We start from the raw sequence: 16,544 nt of genomic DNA, 5'->3' as shown, positions 1-16,544 counted from the left end.
GTCGTGCTGTTTATAATGCCCTGAGGAGATTTCAGGGTCACATGCCAAGTTCTTGTTTACATGTACATTCCAGCTAGTTTGCAGCAACATAAACTTGCACAAGCTAAAAAAGACATTACGAGGAAATCTTCCTTTACTGACTAAAAAGGAAATGCAGTTCTAACAAATTCGTTAGTTCAGTAATGCATAATTCCAGTAATAAAGACCACAATTATTGTGTCATTGTTGTCACTTACCAAGGCTTATTACCGTCATCTAAAATTTCTACGCATAAATGGTATTTGTAGCGTGACGCGACCTGATAACCTTTCATGAGAATTCCAACAAATTATTCATCCCTTGCGCTAAGCAACGCTTTTAGGAAGTCCTGGAAACCTCTAGAGTACATTTGGCTGCTATGTGACCTGGTTTACCGCCACTTCGCATTATTTTTACGCTGTGACTTTCTATGCCCCTCGCCAGTAAATATGCGCCAGCACTCTTTTGAGACAGCTGGTACACAGCTGCGGGATAGGGGGATGTTGTTGCTCCGAATTGATCGATACAAAAGTCAGCCTTGACCTTAAGTACACCCCTTTCCGATATTTTTCTTAAAGAACCTTTGTCATTTTTAACAGCACTTCTGTTGCAATATGTATATATTTTCCAGAGATTGTTACTGTTCAAAATCCAGTGACAATGAAACTTGACGCCGACGTAATGTTTCGTGACACCAAAGAAATATGCTCGCGACGTCAAAGTACATAGACACGCGTTATGTCTACATTTGGGTAATCAAAAGCGCTCGAGCGCATCATTAAGGTTACAGTATACCTTCGGGTCGGTAATTTTCTTCAAATTTGGATTTTTGGGTCAAAATAGTGGTCGAAGAATAATCTCTAATTTCTGAAAAAAAAATTTGAAAAAGGCTAAATATTGGGGGAGAAATGGCGGTTTTACGTTTTCACCGGAAGTAAAAGTTTACTTCTTGATTGACAGCCCTATGGCGCGTATGCAATCAACCGAGACGATTTTCGCGGGAATATACCTATATCGATGTCACGAATTGACTACTCAGTTGATCAGCATTGTTGTTCTGACTACCCAGCATTTTTGGTATTAGGCGTGTCTCTATTAAGGTATAAGTAAACATAGACCACGTTTAAACCATGGACCAGTTCGAAAAAGCGAAACAGCGAAGAACGAATGAAAATACATCAATGAGTGAAGAAGCGAAAGTTCGCCACGCGGATGAAGCTATAGTTATCGTATAAGGCGGGCAAATATTCGTGGTAAGAGAAAAGAAAGGTTCTGTAAAAATTTCGGAACTTGACAGCAATAACAGGGATGCTGACAGAGACCCTTCTGATGAGTCCGATATCGACGAATCGTCGGACTCATTGAGACCATTTGAAATATTATCCATGCACAGTTGCCCACACACAGTTGCTCTCCGCGCTTTCTTTTGTTTGTTTCCTTCGCTCAGCTACTCTAGCGTTCGTATCCTTTTTAGTCTTCCCCATTTTGCCAGACCAGCTTCAAGAAAAACCGAGCTACAGAAAAATTATCTCTCTGCCTTCGGTTCCTTGAGCGCATTGCGAAACACAAGAGTTTTTTAGAGATTCGCGCGTAAATTTCACCAGGAGGTTAACGGTAGTAAACTTTCCCTGCACTGATTGGCTTAGTTATCTGAGAACCCAGTTGAAGACGTTTGTGGGCGGAGTTTGTTTGCGAAGCAGAGAATTTTTCTTAGCGCTGTTTTCTCGAATAAATTTTTCCACTTGAAGCAGACACTTTAAAGAGTTATAACTCAAAGGGAATTTGTTCAATTGCTCTTAAATTTGGACAGTGGCTAGTTTAACATATAAACTACAAAAGCACGTCTGGGAATTGTTAATTTAATTTTCTTCGAGAGCGATTTTTGTACGATCACTCCACATTTTTTTAATCCTATTTCGAAAATGTTCTGTAACTTTTTACTGCAATTGAATATGCCAAAACACAGACACGCTTTTTAAGCGCTTTGGGCCCTGAAACCGAGAAAAAAAATTAAATTGGCGAAAAACGAAATTCGCTTTGACTTGTAGCTTTCGAAAGGTGATTCGGGCGCTCGCATTTAGTGGTCGTGAAAAATTCGACAATTCATTTTCTTTCAAAATTCTTGGTATAGTTTGATAGCCAGCTCCATAAGCTTTAATTTGATATAGGGGTTTAGGTATCTACAGCTTAAACTGCACGCGCTACATCGCTTGCGCGCGAGACACCCCTGAAGGTATACTGTAACCTTAAGAAGTTTACAGTAAATAATTCTCTAAAATAGCTTTTCTTCATTTCAACTGAGTTGATATTAGGCCTGTTCAATCCAAACCAATATTGGGTAAAATTTTTAACAGCCGTAAATCGTGATCATTAGCCTAGATCTTATCAGATCTAAAATAATCACGCGTGGGAAATTTGCTACTAGTCCCTGCAAGTAAACGTGCTACAGGGAAAAAAATACGGTACTAGAATGTTGCTGCCTGTTTGTTTGTTTGCTTGTCTGTTTGTTTGTTCGGTTTTTTAGAAACAAGTCTAGCTATAAGCTATTATACCATACCATATTATACCATTTTTTCAAGTTTTGTTGGATATTTTGAAAACTGATCACCCGGCTTTATACTCGCGAACCACTACATTCTGTACATTAAATAATAATTTAGTAAGTAGTTTTAAGTCCGCGGTAATAATTAGTCGGCGTTAATAAAAATTATTGCAACATCACACAACTAATAATTTACACTTCCTCCTTTGTGCAACAGCATTGATTGTATTCAGTCCTCTAAATCACTTACAGTATAAATGCGCGCGCACGCCTGAAAATAGCTCATTTCAACCACGCGCTCTTGCTGTACGATTCGCAATGGCTCAGTTGTCTTGTTCATTTGCGACCTACTGTGGAAGTAAATGCGATTTTTCCTCGCGCTGGCCAGGGCGGCAGCAACTCATACCCCTGAGTTCGTGTGCAGACAACGTAAAAGAACATTTGAGAGAAGTGAAAGTATCTCAAACATGCGTTGCGTCTGAGAAAGAGCTCATTTTAGCTCGTGCTGGTTTATTTAGTGACTCTGACGGCCGTGATTTCACAATATGCCCCAAACATCGTGCAGAACTTGGGGTGAGATTCAGACCTTCAATGAAATGCCAGCATCCCCTCACGGCAATCGGAGGCGCAAGGTTGAGAGAGGAATAAATCTGAAAATGGCAGAAGAAATCAAAGCAAAGTGGAACACTGTTGTTCCAGTTGGTGCAGGTAATTTTAGATTGTATTTTTTGTACTGATTAAAGTAGTCTGATTGTGAACTAACCTTGAAATAAAAAGTTTGGAGGAGCAATCTAATTATTGGGCGGTTATCTAAAATCAATTTTCCCGAGAAGCCGGGTATGCAAATGAAGTTTACATAAACAGATAAATCCTATCACTTACTAGGTATATGCAGATACTGTAGAGGTGCTCATACAGATAATATGGAAGAGGGTGAGCCACCCTCTGAGATCCCCACCGAGACACAGGAATCCTGTAGTCCCTTCGAAATTTCAGCTGTGCAAGAGGGGGAGTCTATGGATCAGACTCTAGTGATAGATACAGGGCAGGGAACAACAGAGCCGTCTGAGTCAATCGAAGAGGAACTGGTGTTACCACGCTTGCAAGTGCGATTTCAAGATGAAACTTCAAACGAAGTAAGACTACACGTTAGAAGCCGAAAGAAAATATTTCAAAATATTTTCATGATTTCTGTGTACATCGACATGGAATTTGCTCTATGAGCACTGAGCTAATTGATTAGGAGAGTAATCAAGCCAAAAATCGGAAGAAATGTATTGCTTATTATTCGGGCGTAGATTCAGCTAGCAGGTAATTGAAGTTTCATCGCACTAAACAAGAATTTTTTTGCTTTACTATAGCAAAGCGACCCGAATTCGGATATCTTCTCGACCTCCCAAGAGGCAGTGTAGGTAGAGACCTCTCGTGAGTGGCAGCCCACGCCGCGGGTTGAGCATCAGCTACAGTACCTCAACAGCTACCTGTTGAAATCAACTGATGGCCGGATCAGTCCAGTCAGGTCCCAATGTAAGTCCGATGTTATGACTATCTCATCGTCGACGCAGCGTTACTACCGGAAAAAGGCCGAAGAAACCGTTGATACCGTTCTGGCTGCTATTGCCCCCGGAAATTCATCGTGGCTGCTCAAGCAAGTTTTCACAAAGCACCAAATCGGACGGTCTGTCTCTGCTGCTTCCGAGGAGGACAGCCTGGTATCTAGACTCGTGACGCTCTACAATGAAGCTAGTTCCTGGTACACACAGCAGCAGATTCTCTCCCTCTTCGCCGGCGACTACACCAAGACGGAACTACTAAAGCTGGTGCCGGGACTGACGAAGTTCAGAATTGATGAGGCGAGAAGACATGCGTTTCAGACTAAGCCTGGTGAGCTTATAGAACCACCATCCATTACCAGATCGAGGCTGGATCCTGCTAAGGTCGACCATTTCTTGGACTTCATATCCAGTCCTTCATTTCTGCAAGACGTGGCGTATGGAACGAAAACGCTAAGGCTGTCAAATGGAGAGAAAATAGACATCCCAAATGTAGTGAGAACAGTCATCTCGTCCAGACTTGTCCAGCTGTATCAGACCTATTGTTTAGAAACCTGCTTCAAACCACTCGGGAGATCAACACTCTTCAATATCCTCAAGGTATGAATGGAAACAAAGCCCAGTCTTATTCCATAGTTTCATTTCAGTCTACGCAAGTGATTCCGTGCTCTCTTGAGCTTAGTGTGAATGAAATCAAGGCCAACATAAGCAGCAGGTTTTGTTTTGTTACCCTCGTAATCAAGCACATGATTCATAAACTCTTACTCTTTAGGTGTGCGCCGCGTCCCAGAAGAAGTCATTGGCAGGTCTGGACAGCACGCAAACGGACGGCGTCAATGCAATTGCCTCTTTGGAAGAAATAACTGGTATACTTGGCAAAAACGGTAATAGAGATGATCATGATAGCCTTGATAGATTTACGGCATTTCCTTGAATACACAACACAAAATGTGTGTTTGGGATGGAGGGGTCTGGGGCAAATAAAAGGGGAGGGTGAGTATGAGAGGCAGTGGGATGTGAGAGAGGTAATAAGGTCTCACTTTTTCGACTATGGCGTCCTCTATGTACTTTTCATGCGCGCAATCAGTCGAAATGTAAGGTGATTGTTTCAAGGTATTTGCTGTGCACACGGTATTCTTCCAAATCATGATTGCGCGTTTATATTTCATCAGTTACCCTGTACGTTAATTGTCGCTGGGAAACTGGACATTTGGGTCACATGTGGTCGAAAAGATAGCAAATGGGAGCTGTAGTTCTTTACTAAGTACTCTTTTCTACGCGCCTTCGATAAAACGTACTCTTTTTCATTTATAATCATACAAGTCACTTGGTTGCGGACGGCCTATCTGCGTTTTAGTTAATGGAATTTTATTCATGCAGGCCTACAAGATGAAGAGGCAAGTGGAATTGTTTCACGTCTCAAAGCTGGCAAACGCTATCTGTCAACCGACTTCAAGCTACACATCTCAAATGAGACGCCTTGTGCAGATCATTGCAGCGTGTATGCATTGAGCAGTGATGAAATCGAGTACCGTGGAACCTGTTCCCACCAGCACAACATTGGCTGTGACCGATGTAATGACTTGAGGGATGCCGTCACGGATATTCAGGTCGCATTATCTCGTCTGCAGTTAAGGTAATAATTAATTAGAGTGACTCAGCTTGGAGGTACAAAATGTACCTTTTCTTTATGCAGTAGAAAGACAGCGCTCAAACGAGTATACCTTTTAGTCGAGGAGGTCAATGGGTTATCTCTACTCTAGACATTAAGTTTTACATGACTAACATTCCTGCTTTCTTACTTTTCCTCAGCAACAATGAAAAGCGGGACGAACTTGAGCATGATCTGCAAGCGGAAATCCCGAAACTTGAGGATTGGAAGTCGCACATTATACGATCCGTCCACCAAGATGCCGCAAGACTGCTGCTGTCGATGCCCTTTCCGAAACCGAAGCACTACTGATCATGGACTGGGCCATGAAGTTTTTACCGACAAGTTATAGAGAGACACAGCGCGATTGGTTTGGGAAGAAAGGGAAACCTTGGCACATTACTGTTGCTATTACTAAAGCCGACAACGAAGAAATCGTGGTACGTTTGATGTTGAAATCGTGCTTAAGCTATTATTTGTCTTCTTTAAAAGATACAAAACCCGCGACTATTGATATTTTCCAGACAAACTGCAACAACTTGTAGGTAAAAGGAAAAATATCAGATGAAAAATTGCTGATTATACCATGCGGATAATCCATCTTGATTTGTAGGACGTGGCGATTGAGAAGTGAAGCGGTAATTTGTTTGGATGCAGGTTTCTATCCCTCAATTTAATGCAATTTAAGGAAATTAATTTAAAAAAATGTAACAGAGAATGCGTGGTTAAGGTTAGCGCATGTTTGAAATCAACCACACTCATTTTCTTTTAGACACGAACCTACATCCATCTATTCGATGAGTATACTCAGAACTGGTTCGCAGTGGCCTCCATGATTGAACACACGTTAGCAACACTGAAAACTCTGAAGCCAAACCTCAGCCAGGTGTACTTGAGATCCGACAACGCCGGATGTTACCACTGCGCCTGTCTTTTGCTGTCGCTCCCCAGCATTGGTGATTGCACTGGAGTCAAGATCACACGATACGACTTTAGTGAACCCCACGCAGGCAAAGATATCTGCGATCGTCGCACCGCCGCACTCAAAAGCCACATGAGACGCTTCATAAACGAAGGCAATGATGTAAAAACAGCCAGTGACATGAAAGCCGCCATTGAGTCATACGGGGGAGTCAAAGGCTGTTATGCCGCGGTGTGTCGAGTCCAGGCATCTGCGCAGACGATGACCAAACATAGTATGGCAGGAGTGCAGGCGCTACACAACTTCTCGTACGAGAATGGAGGCATGAGGGTGTGGCGTGCCTATGATGTCGGTCCTGGAAAGTTTTATAGCGCAGTCAGACTGGCAAGGTTTGGAACACCCCAAGGTCCTACGAAGCTCGTTACACTAGAACCCTTCAGCAGACCACACATAGAGGCAGGTACATATCAGCAACGTGCAGAGCCAGCAAGTGCTACATCTGAGCCTGGGCCATTGAAGGAATTACCTTTCCCGTCACAGACGGAACACGAAAGTGAGATGTTCTCCTGTCAAGAAGAAGGATGCATCAAGACGTTCAAGTCATTCGTCGCCCTCCAAAAGCACCTGGACGTCGGGAAACACATGGTGAAGCTAGCAAAGGAGTCGGCGTACGACGAAATCAAACGGAAATGGACGGAGGCGTGTCATTCCGTAGGTGGTGTCTACGTTCGTGGTCAGACATCAGCCAGAAGTTCTGACGACCAATCTCCAGCTGGCCAAGTGGAACACGGATGGGCTCTTCGGAGAACACGGAAATCAGTGGCCTTTTCGGAAAAAGCGAAGAGCTATCTGTTAGACATGTTCTGGATGGGAGAAGAAACTGGTAAGAAAGCAACCGCTTCCGATGTGGCCTGTAAAATGAAGTCTTTAAGAGACGAGACTGGCCAGAAAATGTTCACCAAGATCGACTGGTTGACGGAGCAACAGATCGCTCGATACTTTAGCCGACTTTCTGCCCTGAATAAGAGCGGCCAACTGCAAAGGACCAGGTCTGTAAGTATGAATGAGGACGAGGAAGCTGATGCCGATGATCTTGCTGCTGAGGCTGAAACTGTCCGAAGAAGGCAGCAGATAAGGAGGGAACTTGAACTTTAGATTATTAGTTTGATAAGGGTGCAATTATCACCTTGTAAACAAGTAGGAAGGTCTGGATAGGACGTTACAAGTGCCAGTTGTAACTGTAACTTTTGACAAAAGACCATTTTACACTTGTCTGTTCAGTGGCCTGTACGGCCTTTGAATGGCAGCGAGGCTGGAGGTGACCTTTTTTTGGTAAAGACTTCACTGCTTTTGTTGTGTAAATCAAGTTGTTCGTATGGCTCACTAGATGGCAATGAGGAATGCAGAGAGGTCTATATCAAAGCAAGGTCACCTCCAGCCTCGCTTGCATTCATAAGCCAGGTAACTAAGCACACAATTGTAAAATGGCCTATTCATCATTGGTCGGGGCCATCTATCAGTTGATTTTAATTTAGCTCAATTTTGTTTTGTCGGAACTGATTAAGGTGAAAAGTCACAAGAGATAAGAACACAATACTAGTTTGTAAAAATAATAACTTCTTAAATAATTGATATTGATTAAAAATGCAGAATTATCAGCCAAATAGGATCGAAAAAGATTAAAATAAAAGAGCAATCAAGTGTTTTATTAGAGTGGTTTTTATTTGAGCGTCGAAAAGTAATTGGTTTTGCATCGCTTTGCTACACGATTGACTTAAAAATCTCGCGCCACTTTCTTATTCAATCACCAATAAAAGCAAAACCAATCTTACCCCGCTCTAACGCACTTTATCCCGTTTTACCTCTTTGCGTCAGTTACATGTTATTTCTTCGATTTTGATTGGTTCACTGTATTGTCTGTGTCCTTTGTGATTGGCGAGAGTGATTACTTTGGTTTTGGTTTTACGATACTCAATGGAAAACCGCTCTTGTTGTCAGTAAAACGGACTACAAATGTCAGTTGCCCGTTACATCTTAAAGGCGATTTTTCAGTTGTTGATGAAAATTTTAGCAATTTGTCAGTTGTCACTTAATCCCGCCCAAACCCCCAGTCTGATATGGACTGCTGAAAGAAAACAAAAAAGTTAGCCCACGCGAGACCGTACCTGCCCTCCGCGGGGAAGAATACAAGTGGAAAGGTACTTATACAAGTGAGCTAGAAAAAATGTAAATGTTTACTGCTAATCTAACTTTTTTTCAAATTCACTATCTTTCCCTATGCGAACAACTGAAGATGACTGGAGTCGACTGAAGATGCAAATGGCGGGAAACACGTGAAGATCTGCTGGTCAACACATTGCTGGCTCAACCTATATGTAACGCAATTCAACGCTGGCGATCGAGAGAGATACAGATTTAGTCAGAACAACATGTATTTAAAAAGAATGCGGATATGTGCCGGCCAGAAAGTACATAAATGTACTTATAGAGATTTGTAGGACATTCTGAAAGCGTTTCTTAACGAAAGGGATGAACAATTTGTTGGAATTCTGAAAGGTTATCAGGTCACGCTACAAATACTTCCCGATGGAAATTTTCGATGGTGGTAACCCTTGGTAAGTGACAATAATAATGCAATTGAAGTCTTTCCCTCTAGAATTATGCATGGCTGAACCAGCGAATTTGTTAGAACTGCATTTTCTTTTTAGTCAGTAAAGGAAGGTTTCCTCGTAATGTCTTTTTTAGCTTGTGCAAGTTTATGTTGCTGCAAACTATTGTAGCTGGAATGTACTTGTAAACAAGAACTCGACATGTGACCCTGAAATCTCCTCAGGGCATTATAAACAGCACGACCTCTTGATAATAAAGAGTTGAATGAAAGACTGAAAAGTGCTTTATGCCGTGCGAAAGGCAACAGCTAATTTTGCGAGCAAATCTCAAAATAGGAAACGTCAAATCACAAACACTGCGATTTTACTATCGATATTTTGGTGACACGTATCTCTAAAAACGCGTAACCTTCAATTTCTTCTCAAAATCTCGAAGCCTTTTAGCCTTACTTTCCCTTCTGTTCCAGCTTTCTTGTTAAACAAGCTTGTAAATTTCGATTTATTTTCTTTAGTGACCGCTTTTGCCAGCATTGTATGACGGATAAGGTTAAAGTAAGCTTGTTTTAGGTGCAGTTTTCAAGTGGCATCCGAAGCGAAAATACGGCAGTGCCCAAAGATGTTTTAACTGTTTTTTAAAGATAAATGATTGATGGACAAAGGAACGTTGAAAGTAGTGTCATACCTTTTTGGCAAGGGGAGATATTTGACCTCAAAATCGTCAAATATTTGAGGGTCTAAAAACACAGTCACATATTTATGTCCATTGATTGACAAGCGGCTGATCAAATAGATTGTCACTTGATTCTTGCATTCACTATATATATATCAATACGTGTACAAAACCTGGTAGCAATCTGTTGAATACAGTTGTTCTGAGAGCTTCATACATTTTGCCTATATTAAGGCAATTTTCTTGACAAAAATCTAGTAGAACCAGGGGGGTGACCTACCTCCCCCCTGAAAGATCCAAAACCGAAACTAATGTGTCTTTCTGAGTTTTGGGGTAGACCCTTTATACTGGCTAAGTTTCATTGAAATCGGTGAGATGGCATGTAGCAGACCTGCCTGGTGCACCCATGGATACACTCTTAAAAACTTCAAAAGTGGAAAAAAAACATGACGTCATCACTGTGACGTCACAAATTTGACATTTACTGACATTTTTCACGTAAATATAATTGGCAATAGGTCTCCTGTTCATCTGCCAAGTTTGGTGTAGAAACATTCAATACCTTTTAAGTAATGTGAAATAATGTGAAATACCCAAGAACTGACGAAACATTTGGGGGGTGGTTTGGCCCCTACGTGAAAACGTACTTTTCGTCCAGCTAAGTAATTATAGTTGCGTCATAATTCAACTTTAATCATGACGAAATTTATGCGCGCGCAAATTATGACGCATACTCAGTTTTCTTACCTCTTTTTCACGTCTTTGAAAAATATCTTTGGAAGAAAAACTTTTCTCTGACAATGAATAAGCTTACCCAATCGCATGAAGATCTAACCGTCGATACAACCAACATTTTAAATTTTGACTGTAAAAATTCCTGCGGACGAAGTTCGCTGGAAAGAACGTGCGGTACTACGGAATTTTAATTTAGCGCTTCTATATCTAGAATCAGGAGCCATAAGAATTCAGTTTCTTTGCAGAATTTAAATCTTGCCATTTATTCAGTTTCTTTTTAACATTTTCTTTAGTTCTCATAATTTCTCGTGATTTTTCTTTTTTACGGAAATCGCCAAATTTAAGCTTAATTGTCGCCTTGCAGTAGTGTTACAGAACTGCTCTATCTGCAAAAAGAACCTCCTGCGGCGGTCTATAGACGTTTGTTCTTTGTATTCGATTTTTATCTTTCGTTATTTTAACTACATGAAATCTATATCAGAGTAAGCTGTAAAAGCGCTTTTAAAGAAACGCTCTGTACCTTCCATATCTGAAGGCCTTATCCTGTCCATTTGACGCGGTGGACCAGCTTTTTCACTACAAAAGCACACAAAGGAAAGGTTAACAAAGATTGCCAGAGATAAAGGTAAGGTCGAAGTTCGATCGACTTTAAACAAGGGTAGCGAGGCGAAAGTCCTTCGATAAAGTAAAAGAACAAGGAATCTGACAATAAAAGAGAAGTCTAGTTTGTGATTATTCGATTAAGTCCTTTCCTTTTTTGGATCTGGCGTAAAAATGTTTCAATCTGTTTTGTGATTAAATATATATTTAAAAAAATTGGAAGCTCGGTTCCCGGCCTAGAGTCAGTTTCAGTTGACCTGGCTTATTTTACAACTAGGTCTGTAAGAAAACATCGTAAGATAATTCCCCTTACCAGTACCATTCGCATATTTGTCATTCGCAATTTTCCATCCGCAATTTTAAGATTCTAAAAGAAGATGAGTCAGGCTTTATGAAACGTTTTTTAGAAAACTTCAAAGATGACCTTGGCCCGAGTGCTGAAGAAACAATAGCCGAAGACCGATACACCATCAGAGAACAACGCAAAATTTTAAGAGAGGCGGAGATCCAACTACAACAGGCGGAAAAACTCTCTTCGCAAATAGAAGAAAAAAAGAAAGAAATAGAAGTTTTAAGACGAAAAATCGAGCAAACTCAAGCTAAGATTGATGCAATTCATGACGAAAAAGGTTCGAATCTTGAAATGGAAGCAGAACTGCGTAGGCTGAAACAACTGAAAAAGAACTATCAAACCGAGCTTGAAAACAAGGGAAAAGAATTGGCCTCGCTTAGAAAACGAGAAAAAAAGGTAGATAAAGAAAAAGACAAGGTTGACAGACTCAGGGCCAGACTCGCAGCACAAGAAAGTGAAACAAACGCCATGGTAGAAAGGCTCAACCAAACAAAACCGTTGGACGACCTGAAAGAGCAGGAAAGCGAGCTGCAGCGCCAAAACGAGGAAGACCAGGCGATCATCCAAGATGAGAATGCCTCGTCCTCCGACAAAGAAGATGCAAGAGAGAGGGTGGCAGAAAGAAACGAGGAGCTCGCGCGTTTGCAAACTCAGATTGCGGAAAGGGAAAGGGGGCGGCCCCTCTCGGAAAGGGTCAAAGAGATCTTCAAAAAATATGGCGTGACGGTCACTTCAATTCCGATCTAGCCGCGGGGGTCGTCGTCGGTTCAATCACTAATGCTTTGAAAGCCACCGGCCAAGCTTTGGGGAAAGGCCTAAAAGATATTGGCGCGAAGCTTGCTTCTCTGCTGCCCGGGCTGATTGGATCGATTGCGACTTTTCTATTCAAAGCTGCGGGCCAAGTCGTTGGGTTTCTGGCCGAGTACACCTGGCTGCTTATTCTTGCCGCCGTGGCCTTTTTGTTCGAAAAATATTTTAAGAAGCAGCGGTAGCTTACCGCCAAGCCATCAACAGCAACGCCGATAATCCTACTACACCGACAATAACAGCTGTTTTGTTTATTTCATGTTGCGACGTTTTATCTGGAGCCTTTGGCTCTATTTTTTGCGCCGTTGGTTGTGTTTGCTGAGTTTCAGGCAAAGAAGCTTTTTTTGATTCGGCTGTTGCGGCTTCGTGTATCGGGTTTGAAGGATGGCTGTTGGGCGGGTTAATTTTTGACGGGCCGCCTGCCATTAGTTTGAGCGCAGCTTTTTTTGTCTCCGGGTTTACCTGGTTGTTCACCCCAAGTTTCATCCCGGAGACCGCCTGTTTCAGCTTGTTGTTGTAACCGATTGTGCTTTCGGTGTTGATTATCATTTGCGCGGGCATAAGCCAGGCCATGGGGGCTACGGCAAGATTGAGCCTGACCTTCGCTTGATCCACCGCGAGCTGGTACCTTTGCACGCTCTCGGCCAGGTCGGGCTGTCTGATCGCGTCTTCCATCAGCACCAGGAACTCGCTTTGGGCTTCTTTCGCCCGGCCACCCGAACCGAGAATACTGCTGCGCACATTAACCTGCGATCCCAGAATGCAGTAAACGAAGGCTTCGATTGACTGGTTGATTCTCGCCAACCCTGCCTGCGTCAAACCGGAGGCTGTGTTTGGCGCGAACCAGTCTGATTGGGTATCAGAAGCGGCCCCCGGCTCGATGTAATAAATCAAGTCCCCTTTTATCGCTTTGCCGCCTTCATCGCTGAACTTGTTCCACCCCGGGTATTGATAGACCGTGGTTTTCCCCGTGCGTGAAGCGAAAATCGCTCGAAGGGTCTATTCCGAACTCCCCGCATAGCCTTTTGTGCGAAGGAACGTCATAATGATTATTGAATTGGTTGAAAGGCGGATCTCCGGGGAAAGCGCTCATGCTCTGAATTCCTCCTAGCTGGTACAAAATGCGCCTGACGGTGAAATACACGTGGAAGGTGTAAAAAGCTCTTATCTGCGGGGGGAGACTTATCCCGTTGTCAAAGATTTCGCGTGAAATTCCACACCCCTGTGTCGCGCAGAAAACCGCGAAGTTGAGCTGTTGCGGCCAATATTTCATGTCTGGCCCTCCTAACCAGTGTTTTGATTCGGCTCCAGAAGTGTGCCTGAGTTTGGTTTTTTGGAATATTTCTCTGAATTTTGTCGTGAAATATTGGTCAGGCGTGACGTAGATTTTGATTTCGGCGTTGAATATCTTCTTCAAGTTTGGCGCTTTTCCGTCGAAAGGTTCCGCAGGGATAGCCAAAGAAACTTTTGAACCCAGCGGCGACAATTGATAAGGAAAACCTCCGCTGTCTCCCAAACCGAGCGTTTGTTTCATTTCCGCGCTCCAATACCGCCTGTCTGAGCCGAAGACGCTTTGTAACGAGCCTTCGCTTTGTTTGAAAAACTCCTCTGCGGTTGCGTTATTTTTCTTGTCGGTGCTTTCTTGTGAAACGAACCGGCTTTTTTCCGCTTTGAGAAAGTGGTTTAAAAAATTTGTCCACGCCTTTTCCTTCGCGATTGCCGCTTTTTTCAGAAACTCAGGATCTTTCCACATATTCGCCATTGTATTTGAACACAATTTTGTTTGTTAAATATAAAATAGTTGTTCTAACTATTGTCACACAAGAGAACGGAGGGACTATCTATTTTGAAAACCCGATACCGAAAGTACATTTCATGAAACTCATATCTTGTAGTTTATTCAACAGCTGGGACACTTTGAAAAAAGAAGGTTCAGTCACCTTGGGAGATAAAGACAAAGATAAAGCTTTATCAATCAGTAAATTACTCCCAGGGCATTATAGTTTAGAAAGAATGGCAAAAGAAATAGAAGGTCTGTTCGGCAAATATAACTATAAGTTGGAAACAGCAATAAATCAACCTGTTGGCCAGCTTGTAATCAGACAGTTTGGGTTAAAACCGATTGAACTTGATTGCGATTTAGCCGATTTGCTTGGTATTGGGCGAAAGTTGAAGACTATAACATTCGTAAAAAGGCTTACAGCTCCAACAACATATTTTATTCATTGTGATTTGATCGACAAAGAACGGAATCTGTTCAATGGCAAGAGGTCAGATGTCTTAGCCCTGTTTGATGTGAAAGGGAAGCCTTTTGAAAAGGTAAGCTACCAGGGTTCTCCGCAACAGGTTTTGCGAGACTGCTCTACAGACGGGTTTATAAATAGCATCACTCTTAGCGTCAAAGATGAGAATGGCGAACTCTTTGATTTCAAGGGCTTCCCGCTTATTTTTGAATTAGAGTTAAATTAAATTTCTTTATATACACAATGTCTTCGGCAAATGTGTTACCAAGCGCGCCGCCTGTCGAACCTATCTATCCAGTACTGGCGGCTCCTTCTGAAAATTTCCGCTTGTAAAAGATCAACGAGATTTCAAACACTTTGTAGGTCGGCCACTATCGCCTCGTCGCAAAAAAATTCAAACGGGCAAGAAAATTCGTTAATTGGAGTGCTGCCGGCTCCAGTGCTCTCTCAGCAGCGTTTTCCAGCGCAAGTTTTGGCTCCGCTCTGTCTGTGGTTGGCCTGCCGGCAACAGCTCCTTTAGGCAGCGTTGGGGGGGTGTTTCGCTCTCGTTTCTTCGGGGCTGATAATCGCCAGCAAAAAACTTGATTCGAAAATAAAGAAACATCAAGAGATTACCACGCTCGCCGTTGCCAAGCGGGACACAATCAACAGATTGCTCTCCAAATCTTTGAACAACAACGAAGTGTCTTCCCACGAGTTTGACACCATCCTTTCCGAGTTTCAACAGTATAACGCGCTGAAGGAACAAGTACGAGCAAAGATGCTTCGCCAACCATCAAAGAGAAAGCTTGCTGACGTTGATGTTCAGAAACTGGAGAAAGACATCCGCGGCAGACTTGAAGCTGAACTGATAAAAAAAATAACAGACCCCCCCCCCCCCCCCCCGCTTCGAACTGACTTTTAGAAACAGACGGTTTTATTTGCATATTTTAAAAACATGCTCGTCTGTTTCCACTTGATTGCGTTTCTCGCCCACGAATATTTCACACCTGAGTGGCAAAAAAATGTTCGTGATATTACGCGCGAGGTCGTTTCGGCTATGCTTGAGGCGAATTCCTTTGATGGCGATGAGGTTTTTTACTAGGAAACACCCACCTTTTTTGCTAACGCTCCCTGCCAAAAAGGAACCACTCATGCCAATCATAACCCCAGGAGCATACTTTTAAAAAATTCTTGTATTCGATGCTGTCTTCTATGAGAGGTGGGATTGGCAATATTTTATGAAGAGTTCCCTCCCTTTCGAAACAGGGGAAACAACAACCCTCGAAACGGCAGTTCGCATATTCAAAACAAATTATCGTTGGTACAATCTGCTGCATGTATTGACAGAAAGGCAGTTTTGAAATACGCTCGTGTACATCGCCCCAGCACAAATCCTTCTTTTCCCTTCTTTTTATTGCGAGATACTTCTTGTAAATCATCTCGCGAAGCTCTGGAGGGAGGTTTTGAATGGAATCTGAAAGTTGGCAGTTGTTTGATTGTTCGGCAGCCATCTCGGCGTATATACTGTGCGGATACTTCTTCAATAGGAAGTATTTCTGTGACACTTTTTATTACACTCGATCGCATGACGCCGATGCTTCGGAATCGGAACAATACCCTGCTGACCCTGCACATCTTTTCCGCGCTTTTTTTTTCTTTCATGGACACACACATAGAGACTACAGTTTCTGTGCACAGCATGTGTAAGCAGAACTGTTTTCAGCTTCTAAAACGACTCCCACCGTTAAACCCGGGGTGGGGGTAGTTGGGGTTTAACGGTGGGGGTCGTTTTAGCAGCTGAAAACAGTTCTGTTTACACATCTGTCACAGAAACTGTAGTCTCTATGTGTGTTCTCATAT

General features: G+C 42.6%; 1 protein-coding gene and 1 pseudogene across 1 annotated transcript; one reads left to right on the top strand and one right to left on the bottom strand.

Moving 5' to 3' along the window:
* Nucleotides 1-5,925: 5,925 nt before the first annotated feature.
* Nucleotides 5,926-8,086, top strand: LOC149104104 (uncharacterized). Its single transcript, XM_089274433.1, has 2 exons — nt 5,926-6,204; nt 6,537-8,086. Exons 1-2 carry the CDS (start codon nt 6,079-6,081, stop codon nt 7,839-7,841), a joined length of 1,431 nt encoding a protein of 476 aa, XP_089130559.1. The 5' UTR covers nt 5,926-6,078; the 3' UTR covers nt 7,842-8,086.
* A 4,006-nt stretch (nt 8,087-12,092) lies between these two features.
* Nucleotides 12,093-14,221, bottom strand: LOC149104103 (uncharacterized; annotated as a pseudogene).
* Between the last annotated feature and the right edge of the window lie 2,323 nt (nt 14,222-16,544).

The sequence above is a fragment of the Orbicella faveolata genome, unplaced genomic scaffold (assembly GCF_042242905.1).
Source record: "Orbicella faveolata isolate gen_17 unplaced genomic scaffold, um_ofav_v1 contig_35, whole genome shotgun sequence".
In the NCBI taxonomy this organism is placed as follows: Eukaryota; Metazoa; Cnidaria; class Anthozoa; order Scleractinia; family Merulinidae; genus Orbicella; species Orbicella faveolata.
Note: the sequence above shows the minus strand (reverse complement) of the source record. Positions and strands in the feature narration are given on the sequence as shown.

Excerpts from the sequence above, each read along its gene's own strand:
- LOC149104104 (XM_089274433.1), top strand. The coding sequence starts at position 6,079 with ATGGACTGGGCCATGAAGTTTTTACCGACAAGTTATAGAGAGACACAG. Across the intron at positions 6,205-6,536 it reads CCGACAACGAAGAAATCGTG|ACACGAACCTACATCCATCT; the intron begins GTACGTTTGATG and ends ATTTTCTTTTAG.